The sequence below is a fragment of the Acomys minous genome, assembly GCF_964271855.1.
Source record: "Acomys minous genome assembly, chromosome: 6".
Taxonomy (NCBI): Eukaryota; Metazoa; Chordata; class Mammalia; order Rodentia; family Muridae; genus Acomys; species Acomys minous.
This window is the reverse complement of record NC_140487.1, coordinates 87496502-87508592: the sequence shown is the minus strand read 5'-3', so window position 1 is coordinate 87508592 and position 12091 is coordinate 87496502. Positions and strand designations below refer to the sequence as shown.

The window sequence follows — 12091 nt, the reverse complement described above, 5'->3', positions numbered from 1 at the left end:
AAAAACCAATTTATAATTTCGTTTCTACTCAAATTTGTATCCAGAGAAGCTCTGGGAATCCAGGTTTGGTGGTATGCGTGCACCTGTATTCCAGGAACTAGGGTAGCTGAGGGGAAGGTCACTCACGCTAGCCAGGGTAACACAGCAAGACAAAACAAAGCAAGCAATAAGACAAGAAGAAATCAGGAGAAACATCTTTTGTGTGCAAGATATGAGTTTAAGTTACTATTGAGTTTCTTTTAAACAGGGAATGTAGCAACTGACTTTGCAGAGAAGGATGTTCAGAAAACAGACATATTTTCCATGTTTTTTCCTAATCTAGATGAAAAGTTGGTTAATCAATAATAGCCTGAAGAGCTCTTCCAAACATGAGAGAACCTTGACCTTTGGAAATATATCTGGACCTGCCACATAGTCAAGACACTTTGTACGCTTTTGGGATGCCAGGATCAATTATTTATCAGATAGAGTCACGAAGTGGCTAGCCTGGAAAAGGGCACATTGATGATTCAAAGTTAAAAGCAGTCTTAGCAATTTATTTAAGGCAGGGCTTCACTGTGCAGCCCTGGCTGGCATGGAATTTGCTGTGGTCCAGGGTGGCCTTGATTTGCCTGCCCCTGTCTCTGAAATGCTGGGATTAAAGACATGGGCCACCATAAAGTGATTTTTTCTTTCTTTCTTTTTTTCCTTTTTCTTTTTTTTGGGGGGAGGGGAGGGAGGTTTCGAGACAGGGTTTCTGTATGTAGCCTTGGCTGTCCTGGACTCCCTTTGTAGACCAGGCTGGCATCGAACTCACAGTGATCCACTTGCCTCTGCCACCTGAGTGCTGGGGATTTTTTTTCTTAAGAATCACTCATTTATTTATTTTATGTGTGTTTTTGTTTCTTCTGAATGAATGTGTGTGTGCCACATGCATGCACTGCCCACAGAGTGCGTTGGACCCTGTGAAACTGGAGTTCCAGATGGTTGGGGGCCACCATGTGGGCTCTGGGTAGAACCTGGGTCCTCTGAAAGAGCAGGCAGTGCTCTTAGCTGCTGTGTCATCTCTCCAGCCTCAGGGTTTCAGCTTTATAAGATGAAAATAGTTTTAGAGCTGCATGTCCAACACTCTGAAAATATGTAGCATCACCGAACTGCACAGTGAGGAGTGGTTCCGGTGATGGTTTATGTGGTATGGGGGTTTTGTTTTGTGTTTTGAGATGTGGTCTCACGTAGCCCAAGATGGCTGTGAACTCGCTATGACCCTTGACCCTGAGGGTGATCTTCAACTTTGACTCCTCCTGCCTCTTAAGTGCCAGGATTACAGGTGTGCGCCACTGTATCTGGCTGTGCTGTGTATATTTGAACACACTTAAAATATTGGCGACCTTAAATTTTTACAGGACTGGGTTGAATGAAATGCTGTGTTTCTTTAAGAGATCACCCAAAGATTCCATTTTTATCTTGCCCCAAACAAGCATCTAAGCTTCCTAGCTATCACCGCTCCAGGGCTGGATTCAGTTCACTGTTGCATGAAAGGAGGTCACGGAAGAACCAGATCTGTGTTGTCACAGCTCCCGAGTACTTGGCCTTTGGGTGGCGTTTTGACATACTTGACTCTTAGCTCTACACTTTCTCTGCTCTAGGCTTTTGTGACATTTCGTCTGATTTCTGGATGAAACTTTACTGGTTCCCTTAACCCCTAAATAATGGGTTCCTAAGGCCATTGCCTTGGGGCTGTCTTCTTTGTGGTCCACTCCAAGATTTCAACACTCTTGATTCTGCGCATGGTTTTGCCGCTTGATCTCCAGCTCGGATCCCTGTGAATTCTCGACTCTCCTATCCACCGACCTCCGGCCTCACAGACTTCTCCCGCTGGTCACAGCTGAGGCAGGTCACCAGGACCCTCTGCTCCCACTTCGCTCTTCCTCATCTTAGTGGCACTGCCACCCCCAGCTATCCTCCAACTCCTGAGACCACAACCTTTCTACCTACTTTCCATGTCTCTCTCACCCCAGCAACAAAGTCATAGATTCCACTCTGGTTTTGAGTCTGTTTCCATTAGCAGACTGCCCTGGAAGGCCAGGCCGCTGTCACTCATGCCTGGGCCACTGCAGCAGCCTCCTAACCACCCTCTGCACCCGTTTTCATGCCCACTCTCTGAGTCATCCTGCAGACTGTTGAGAGGATTGTCACAACCAAGCTCTTCTCTGTTACTGCTGCTGTCTCTGTGGCTTCCCAGACTCCCAGCTGTGGGCTGCCTGTGCCTTCTGCGCAGTTCTCCATCTGCTCAGCATGTCGCTTTCACCCATGTACTGTGTTGGCCACTCCAATCTTACGTTGTTTTCTTTCATCGTCCTCGCTCTTCCTGCCCTTGAGATCTTGGCAGCTTGCTCTTTAGGTCCTCAGATCCTCTCCTTGCTAAAGCATTAGCCGGGACTCGCTTCTCAGATCATTGCTTGAACACTGATGCCTTGCGTGTTGCTGGCGTTTGCTTGTCTCGCTATGTGTCTTTGGCTGTCTTGGAATTACCTATGTAGACCAGGCCGGCCAGAGATCTGCCTGCCTCAGTCTCCGAATGCTGGGATTAAAGGCATGCAACACTGTGGCCAGCTTGTTCTTTTTCTGAGACAGAATCTTACTAGGTAGCCCAGGTTAGCTCAAAACTGACTGTGTAGCCACCATTGGCCTTGAACTCACTCCTTCAGACGCTGTCTCCTAAATTCTGGGATTACAGGCCTGCAACACCCTACCAGCTTACACAGTTATGAAATGACTGAAAGCATGGGAGTGTAGCTCACTGGTGAAGTCCTGCTTAGCACGTGCTAAGAGGCCCTGGGTTCAATTTCCACAGGGAGGGGGAGCAGGTAAGAAAGAGAGAAAGAAGAAAAGGAGGAGTGTTGGGGGTGAGGGAGAAGGGGAAGGAAGGAGTGATGACGCTAGTAGATGTCGTCTTCCCCCTGTGACTTTCTAGGCTCCTCTGCCTTCACCAGCCTGTGCTGTTCTGTCGGAGGAATTGCCTAACAGCCGAAGCTGAGCAGTTTCCTCAGCATGTGGGCTCCTGTAGCCCACAACAGCTGTGGCTATTACTGTTTTCCACACTTCTACACAGGCTCTTGCTTTAATTCTGCAAAATCCCTGGCGCTGTCCTCTCTCTCCCTTCCACTGTGCTGTGGGATAAAGTCATTTACTTGTGAATGGAAAAGGCCCTTATGACCTTTAAGAGCTGTGTGGCTAATGCCACATCAGGCCATAACCAGTGGTTATCTTCTTGGAGGAGCAGCCGATGTGGTGTGCATAATCTCCTGTCCAGCCCCACTCCCTCATCACTCCCTTGTAATTCAGCTCTGGTTGCTGTTATCTCTCGCTTGGGTGATTGCCATAGACGTAGTTGACCTCCCCGTCTCCCGGCTTGTCCGTTTTCTACCTGACAGATAGATTTGTTCTTCAAGTCATCAATTAGATCATGCCCCAGTGTTCCGATTAAAGCTGGAAGTTGGGGGGGGGGAATTGGTTTGTTTGTCTGTCTTTTGGTTTTTGTTTGAGGATCTGACCCAGGGCCCTTACACATCCCGAACACACGTCTACCACTGAACTGTACATCCCTGAACCCTTAAAACTGAAATGTAAGGGGCTCGGGGCACTCCAGTAGCAGGGTGCTTGGCTAGCATGCCTAAGAGGCTGGAGTCCGTTCCCAGCACTGCAGACAAATGAATAAAGACAAACTGACAAGGGGAAAACATAAGACACAAAACCCCCTAAAGCAGCCAGGGCCTGGGAGACCCCTGTCTGTTTCTGCCCCTTGGCTTCTTACAGCTTTAGCTTCCTTGTATTTCCTTTTCCACCTAAGTTCCTGCAGGCTGGTGTTGACTTCCCCACCAGAACTCTTTGTAGGATTGGCTCACTTAGTAGTTGAAGGTGTGATGTGGTAAATATTACCTCCCAAGAGGGTCTCTCCCTGACCATGTCTACAGTAGATGTCCCCTCTCTCTAACCACTTAGCTGCTTTCTTCAGGTAACCGAATGCCTTTTGTTGTTGTTGATGGTCTCTCTGGCACCTAAGTTTCACGAGGGTAGCGTCACCTGGTGAGGACTTAGTATTTGCTGTGGGGTGGGGGTTGGGAAATTGTCTTATGTACTTTCTAAAGATGTTCTTGAGATAAGAATTGCAACAGCTCTGCTCTTGGGGCTTTTTGAAAGCACTGCTACGTAAATGTTGAAAACCCAGCCCCCTCTGTGACTCCCGGAACTGACACTGCCTCCTCCTTCACAGCTCCTTCAGAGCGCACCAGATTTCGGCTGCTCCCACCAGCTCTGCAGGCGATGGATTCAAGGCAAATCTTGTCTTTAAGGAGATCGAGAAGAAGCTAGAAGAGGTGAGAGCCGCAAATAAAGCATTAGCAGGGACCAGCGCCTGGGCTGGGAGGCAAAGGGTTTCACCTGATGCTCGCGGGAGCGCAAGGTGAAGTCCCTTGTCACGTGCTGAAATATTTTGTGTTTCAGAATCCCGAGTGTCTCAGGAGGCTTCTTTGTGTAATCCTAGTAAGACTACGTTTCAAAAACACACACAACTCCAGATTTGCTTTGTTTGGCTTTTTGAGACAGTTTCTCAGTGTAGCCTTGGCTGTCCTGGAACTTGCTTTGTAGACCAGGCTGGCTTTGAACTCAGAGATCCACCTCCTCCGTCGCTGCCTCTGCTGAGATTAAAGGCATGTGCCCCCCCTACCCAACACACATCTTCAGATTCGAATGTAAAGACTACAGTAAATAGTGTTTAAAATCATTTTCCTTTCAGTCTTCTTTGTCAGGAAGATAACCAGTTGTGGGTGTAATTCAGATGTATGGAGTTCTTATTTATTTTGATATCTTTTTTTTTTTTTTTTTTTTTTTTGTATTTTTGAGACAGATTGTCTTCTGACTACAAACTCACAACAGTCTTTCTGCCTCAGCTCTGGAGTACTGGGGTGGACAATGTAGTTAGCACACTCAGCCTTATAATTTCCTTCTGAATTAAAGAGACTTTAAAAATCATTCCAAAGGGTGGCTGGAGAGATGGCTCAGAAGTTAAGAGCACTGACTGACTGCTCTTGCACAGGTTCTAAGTTCCGTTCCCAGCAACCATGTGATGGCTCACAGTCATCTATCCTGAGATCTGGTGCCCTCTTCTGGTGTGCAGGTTGAACACTGTATATGTAATAAATAAAAAAATAAATCTAAAAAAAAAGATTCGGACTGGAGAGATGGCTCAGAGGTAAAGAGTACTGTCTGTTCTTCCAAAGGTCCTCAGCTCAATTCCCAGCAATAACATGGTGGCTCACAACCATCGATACCCTCTCATGCCCTCTTCTGGTGTGCAGGTGTACATGCAGATAGAGCACTCATATAAATACATACATACATACATACATACATACATACATACATACATACATAAAACAAACCTTGGGTTAAAAAAAAGAGAAAGAGAATAAGATTCCATGAAACTGGAGAATTGGGGCCAAATCATGCCACCATTTAAACACTACCATTGATTTGGGAATTAATAATGATAATAACAGGAAGAAAGTCAGTGAAGAGTTCCAAGCCAAAAAAAGGGGGTGGGATGGGGGCTTTGATTTAAAGAGAGCAATGACTGGCCTGTCAGTGGCGGTGCACGCCTGTAGTTCCAGCATGCGGGAGGCTCACAACCATCTATATGATGTGATCTGGTTCCCTCTTCTGGCCTGCAGGTGTACATGCAACCAGAGCATTGTATACATAATAATAAATAAGTAAATCTTAAAAAAAAATCATTCCAAAGGATATTTTAAAGGAATCTTTTAAGTATATATCATATCAAAATTCTTTATTACTATTTATGTTTATTAGTGTATAAATGTTAGGTTTTATAATGGCATTTTCAAACAAAATATTTTTTTTTTGTTTCTCTTGTCCTCATCTCCTTTTCCTCAGAATTATTTTTAAAATGGAGTTATTTATTGGCTTTTTTCCCTATGACATGTGTCTCATATCGTTCGTGCTGGCTACTAACTAGGTGGCCAAGAATGACGTTATCTCTCTTGCCTCTGTGCCTGTGCTAGGGCTGCAGGAGTGCACCACCTGGCCCAGCTTTTTGCGTTTTTCAAAATCTTTATTTGCTACTTATTTTTTTTTGTAAAAAGCATTCTAATTTTAAAAGTTCACATTATACGGGAACACATAAAAAAGAGAAAATTTTTAGGTAGCTTCAGAGATGGCTTAGTAGTTAAGATGGCTGCTCTTACAGAGGACCTGGCCTGTGTTCCCAGCACCAACATATTAGCTTAAAACAGTTGGTAACTCCAGTTGCAGTGGATCCAGCGCCCTCTTCTGGCCTCTCCAGGCACATGCACAATGTACTTACATAAATGCAGCCAAAACATCATACATATTAGAATCTGACACCCTCATACAGAGATACATGCAGGCAAAATACCAGTGCATATCAAATAAATACATACATAAATAAATAAATATGACCATGTTTAAATTCATTAATAATGTTATTAAAATTAAGTAAAAACAAAGTTAATCTTTTTGTTGTTGTTGGTTCCCCCCCCCCCCCCCCCCCAGACAGGGTTTCTCCATGTTATCTTGGCTGTTCTGGACTGACTTTGTAGACCAGGCTGGCCTTGAACACACAGCGATCTGCCTGCCTTTGCCTCCCGAGTGCTGGGATTAAGGCGTGCGCCACCATCGCCCAGCAAGGTTAATCTTTTTTAAAAAGAAAACTTTACCAATTTTTTTGGTACCCATAATTTACCAGTTATACCACCTAGAGTTCACTAAAATGTTAACATGGTGAACATTCTATTTGTCATCCCCTATGATGTGTATAAACTACAATATTATATAACCAGGACCATAGGATATATGTTGGGTTTTTTTGTACTATACATGAAAATCTATTTTTATGTACCAGAATCAGTTGCATTTTTTTCTTAGATTTATTTATGTGTATGGGTGTTTCGCCAGCATGAACTAGAATTATGCCATGTGTGTGTGTGCATGTGTGTGCATGCGTGTGCGTGTGCGTGTGCGTGTGCGTGTGTGTGTGTGTGTGTGTGTTACCATGTGGGTGCTGGAGGTCCAACCCAGGTCCAATCCTCTGCAAGAACAAGTGGGTTTTTTGGGACTTTTATGTTTTTTCAATTTTATTTATTTATCTTATGTACGTGGGTATTTTGTCTGCATGTATATCTGTATACCAGAAGAGGGCATTGGATCTATGGCACTATAGTTATAGATAGCCGTGAACTGCATGTAGTTGCTGAGAATTGAACCCAGGACCTCTGGAAAAGCAGTCAGTGCTCTTAACCACAGAGCCATCTCTCCAGTACACTCACAATTCGTTCTTGATAGATAAAAGACATACAAAGGCAATTAAAAAAAAGATACTCATATGCAAGATTAGGTATTTATTTCATTGTTTGAAATATAGAACTCTCTTAGGATGTCACTATTGATTTTATATTTTTAACCAAACCAGACATAGTTACAGTCACAATCACAATTCAGATCACACATCTGAGAAGGTGATTAAAATAGACTGAGCTAAACAAAAGGAATCAAGGCTTTAGGCTGGTATTTCACTCCTGGGAAAGCCACAGAGGGAAAGGCAAACACTGAGTCCTTTTCATGAGTTTTTTACGGTAGGGCAGAGGACTTCTAACATCTGAGTGTGGCTAGTATGCCTTGCCAGTGTCCCAGGATCTTCATAACCATCAACAGCCTTCCACACCTGGCGCAGAGCTGGGCTGACGGCTCCAGGCATGGCTCTGGGACAGGAGCTGCAGGACTGTCAGGCTGCCATCTTGGGGGTGACCTCATTATGTTTTCGCTTGTAGTATGCCTTGTGGCATGTTTATATAGGTCTTTCACATGCTTTTTAGTATATCATATATATTTGTATATTTATGCCATAATTTATGTAATCGGCCTCTTATGGTGACTATCAGATTATATTTAAAATTTATAAGTACAATGTTCCTGTAAATTTCCTTTTGTACTTACTTTAAATAATTGAAGGACAGAATTGGGTAGTTAAGTGTGTACATTTTACATTTTAGTCTAGCCTGCCAGACTCCCACCAGGAAGAGGAGGATAATGTGCAACTTACTAACAACTCAAGAGAGTAACTGCTTTTTTTCTCTACACTAGCTTCTCCAGTACTATGCTGGCTTCTTATATTAAAATCTCTGCCAGCCTAGACAGAAAGAGGTAGCTCACTGCTGTGTTTTCAATGCCTTTCATTATTGAGTGTCCCCAGTAAAACGAGGAGCTCTATGAGGACTTGGTTCAAAGGTCACAAAAGAAGATCGGGCTAGAGATTACCTATGTGCAGTCGGGTGGCGTGGACCTGTCATTGAGGACTTCCTTACTGGCCTTAACAAAGAGGTGCTGTCTCAGGTTTGCCCCGTGCTTTTAGCTGTGCAAGCTTATGCCTGTTGCTCTCACTTTAATTCCGTACTCCTTCATAACCTTATCCCTAGTCTGTTTTTTCCTTCCCACGATTGTCAGTTTCCTCAGTGTTCGCAGTGCTAGAAAGTGAAAGTCTGGACTCTTTGTCAGTTAATGCAGTTTCTGCCTTAGTGGAGGGAGCAGAGCAAGAGGTTTTATTTCCACCTTTGTCTTTCTCAGCAGGGCTGCACTGGCCTTCTTTGAGTTCTGTCCTCAGTTTTCCTCCTCTTGCGTTCACAGCAGCAATTGCTCCCTGACCTTCAGTCCACTCAGAAAGCACGTTTCCTCCCGCAGGAGGCACTTAGGAGTTCCTGGTAGTAAGATGCCCAGTTTTGCAACTGTGTTTTTTCCCCTTCTAACCCCCTCACCTCCTTTCACTCCCATTGCAAGTGAAAATGTTCTGTTGACTGAAGAGTATGGGTTTTGTAAGAGGATCCTTTGGTTCTCCAATAAGGAACAAACAGCAAGTGGGAATTATCTGTCTGTAAGTGGTGGAACCTGTAAACGCTTGCTGTGATTTTCCTGCTGTACCTCAGTGCTGTCTGCTCCTGGCTGACTCCTGAGGCACTGTGCAAGCAGGCAGACACACCTGGAAGTGCCAGTCCCTGACCACTGGCTCCAGAAGGCCCTGAGTGCTGAGGGGAAATGGACCTGTGCCTGTTGAGACAAGTGGGAGCAGACTAAATGCTGTAGACGCATGCCTGCTTTCTGGTGGGCTGGAGGCTAGTAACTGTAAGAAGGCGGCTAGGACAGCCACCGGCTGACTAGTAAAAGGTAGTAGTCAGCAGTGAGGATGCGGAGAAACTCGAACCCCTGTCACTGCTGGGAGGGTTGCAGAGCTGGTGTAAGTGTTTTGAAAAGGTTTGGCAGTTCCTTGAAGAGTTAAGCAGCACCTTACGACTCAGCAGTTTCCTTCTAACTCCCTGTCTAAGAAATGAGAGCCTCTGTCCACATAACGTCCGTTATCCATAGAAACCAAACTGTGAAAACAAGTAAAAGGAGCCTGGGGAGATGGCTCAGTGGGTAAAATACTGGCTGCACAAACATGAGCAGCCAAGCGCCCGTGGGAAGGCAGAGTGTGGCGTGGGCTTCCAAGCCCTGGTGCTCGCTGGAGAAGACACATGGATTCTGGGAGCCGCTGGCTGGCCAGGCCAGCTGAACCATTGAGAGACCTTGTCTCAAGGAGGTGGAAGCTGGGCGTGGTGCCACACACCTTTAATCCCAGCACTTGGGAGGCAGAAGCAGGGGGATTTCTGTGAGTTTGAGGCTAGCCTGGGCTACATAGAGAATCCAGGACAGCAAGAGCTACATAGAGAGACTGTCTCAAAATGAGCAAGCAAACAAAAAAGAAAAGAAAATGGAAAAACAGGTGATAAAGACATTGGTCTCTGTCATCTGTGTGTGCCTGCATGGGTGAACACCCTTCCCATGTGTACATACGAATACACCATAGACACGAACATACACACCAAAAGCATAAATAGATAAACTAATAAGCCACATTCAGTAGAATATTATATGATCATAGAAAGGAGAGGGGTCTTCTGAGGAACAGGGGAGGAGGGTGTGGAAGAGGGAGGAAGGGTGGGGCTGGAAGTTGAGGAGGGGTGGGGCTGTGACCAGGATGTAAAGTTAATAAAGAAATAAATTAAAAAAAAAAAAAAAAGGAGAGAGATACTAATTGGTACACAATCCGGCATGAACCTTGAGAGCCTGCTAAGTGAAATGGGCCGCTCACAGAGCGCATACTGTACAGCTCTGTGTATAGGAAATGTTCAGAATGAGCCAGTTTGTAGAAACAAAATAGGTTTGTGGTTTTCAGAAGCTAGTATCAGAAAATGGCAACCGACTGCAAGCGGGTGTAAGCTTACATGAGAAAGTGAGAGTGTTCTGAATTAGTGACATTAGGGCTGCCCTGTATCTTAGTCACTCTCCCCATCACTGTGACCACACACGTGCAGCCTAGGCTGGCCCAGAACTCACTGTTTAGCTCAGGCTGGCCCAGAACTCACTGTTTAGCTCAGGCTGCCCTAGAACCGGCAGCCCTCCTGCTTCAGTAGGATTATAGGCATATACCATTACATCTGTTTTTCCAACCCCACTCCACTGGATTCAGAGTGTCTCTGGGTAACCCTGGCTGTTTCTGGAACTTGCTTTGTAGACCAGGGTGGCCTGGAACTCACAGACACCTGCCTCCTCTGCCTCCTGAGTATCAGGATCAAAGGTGTGCGCTATCATGACCAGGTATTACACCCATTTTAAAACCATGTAGAGAAGAAGATGGAATTCATACCAGCTGTGAGTTTTCTTTATATGATATTTGTATTTTCTTCTTTTTGATTACCAATATTTGCTAATTTTTCTACAATGAATGTGTTTCTTTAAAGAAAAAATTTCAAAAAAGTAGTTGTGCTGCTTTTGGTTTTGTTTATTTTTATTTTTACGTTCATTGGTGTTTAGTCTGCACGTATGTCTGTGTGAGAGTGTCAGCTCTTAGAGTTACAGACAGTAGTGAACTGCCATGTGGGTGCTGGGAATTGAACCCAGATCCTCTGGAAAAGCAGTCAGTGATCTTAATCTGAGCCATTTCTCCAGCCCCCCCCCCTTTTTTTTTTTTTGAGACAGGGTTTCTCTGTGTAGCCCTGGCTGTCCTAGACTCACTTTGAAGACCAGGCTGGCCTCAAACTCACAGAGCTCTGCCTGCCTCTGCCTCCTGAGTGCTGGGATTACAGGTGTGCGCCATCGCTGCCCAGCTTTGATTCTTTTTTTTTTTAATTAGAAATTTTATTTACCATTAGCATCTGTGTGCATGATGTGTGTATATGGCAGGTTATGTGTGCTATGAGCTGTGGAGGTCAGAGGAAACTTTATGGAACGTGTTTTGTCCTCCTGAGGAGTAAACTCAGGTCATAGGCAAGCGCTTAGCCGTCTCTCCAGCTCCTGCTTTTCTTTAGGGCGAGGTGCCCGCGCTGTGGTCGTCTTTGATTGTCCACCGCGCCAGCAGCTCCTGTATCCCTGTGCTCCCTTTATTGGATGGATTTGTCACCGCAATGCAGAATGCTGGCAGCCTGGTTGGTCTGACTCCCTTGCTACTGTAATTTTGGTGCTTGGACCAGAGTCTGGGGCCATAAATGTTTCAAGACGAAGAGAGCAGAGCGAGAGGAAGGGAAAGAGAAGGAAAACTCATCTGCTAGAGATCGCTGTGACGCTTTCTGTGTAGGCCATCGCATTCCCAAGATCTCAGTGAAGAGGCAAAGGGAGTATTGCTTACATAGTTCTTAATACTAAGACAGGAATTAAACTTTAAAAGAAAGCTTTGGCTTCAGAATCACTTTACGTCTTGGTTGTGGAGAACCAAAATTAGAAGGTAAGGAACTGACTTTGGGTCAGAGGCTGGCGGTGCCCACACTTAGGCACTGGGGAAACAGAGGCTGTCACCAGAAGGCAGCGCTGCCATGCGGTAACCTTTCTTCTGTCAATACAGCTGCGTTTCAGAGTTGACAGATGGGGAACTGGTGCCTTGCTCTCTGACTTCTGAGCAGATATCCTACGGGTGCTTGGGATTATGCCATTCCAGCTGCTCACATCACGTACCTGTTAAAATATTAATGTGAAGCCAGAGGTGGGGACGGAA

General features: G+C 45.2%; 1 protein-coding gene across 1 annotated transcript in view; it reads left to right on the top strand.

Moving 5' to 3' along the window:
* Positions 1-12091, top strand: part of SCP2 (sterol carrier protein 2) — a 79747-nt gene that overhangs the window by 55009 nt on the left and 12647 nt on the right. The window contains exon 13 of the mRNA XM_084784563.1: positions 4253-4355. Within this exon, the coding sequence (XP_084640689.1) occupies positions 4253-4355 (103 nt within the window). The remainder of the gene's footprint in view (positions 1-4252; positions 4356-12091) is intronic.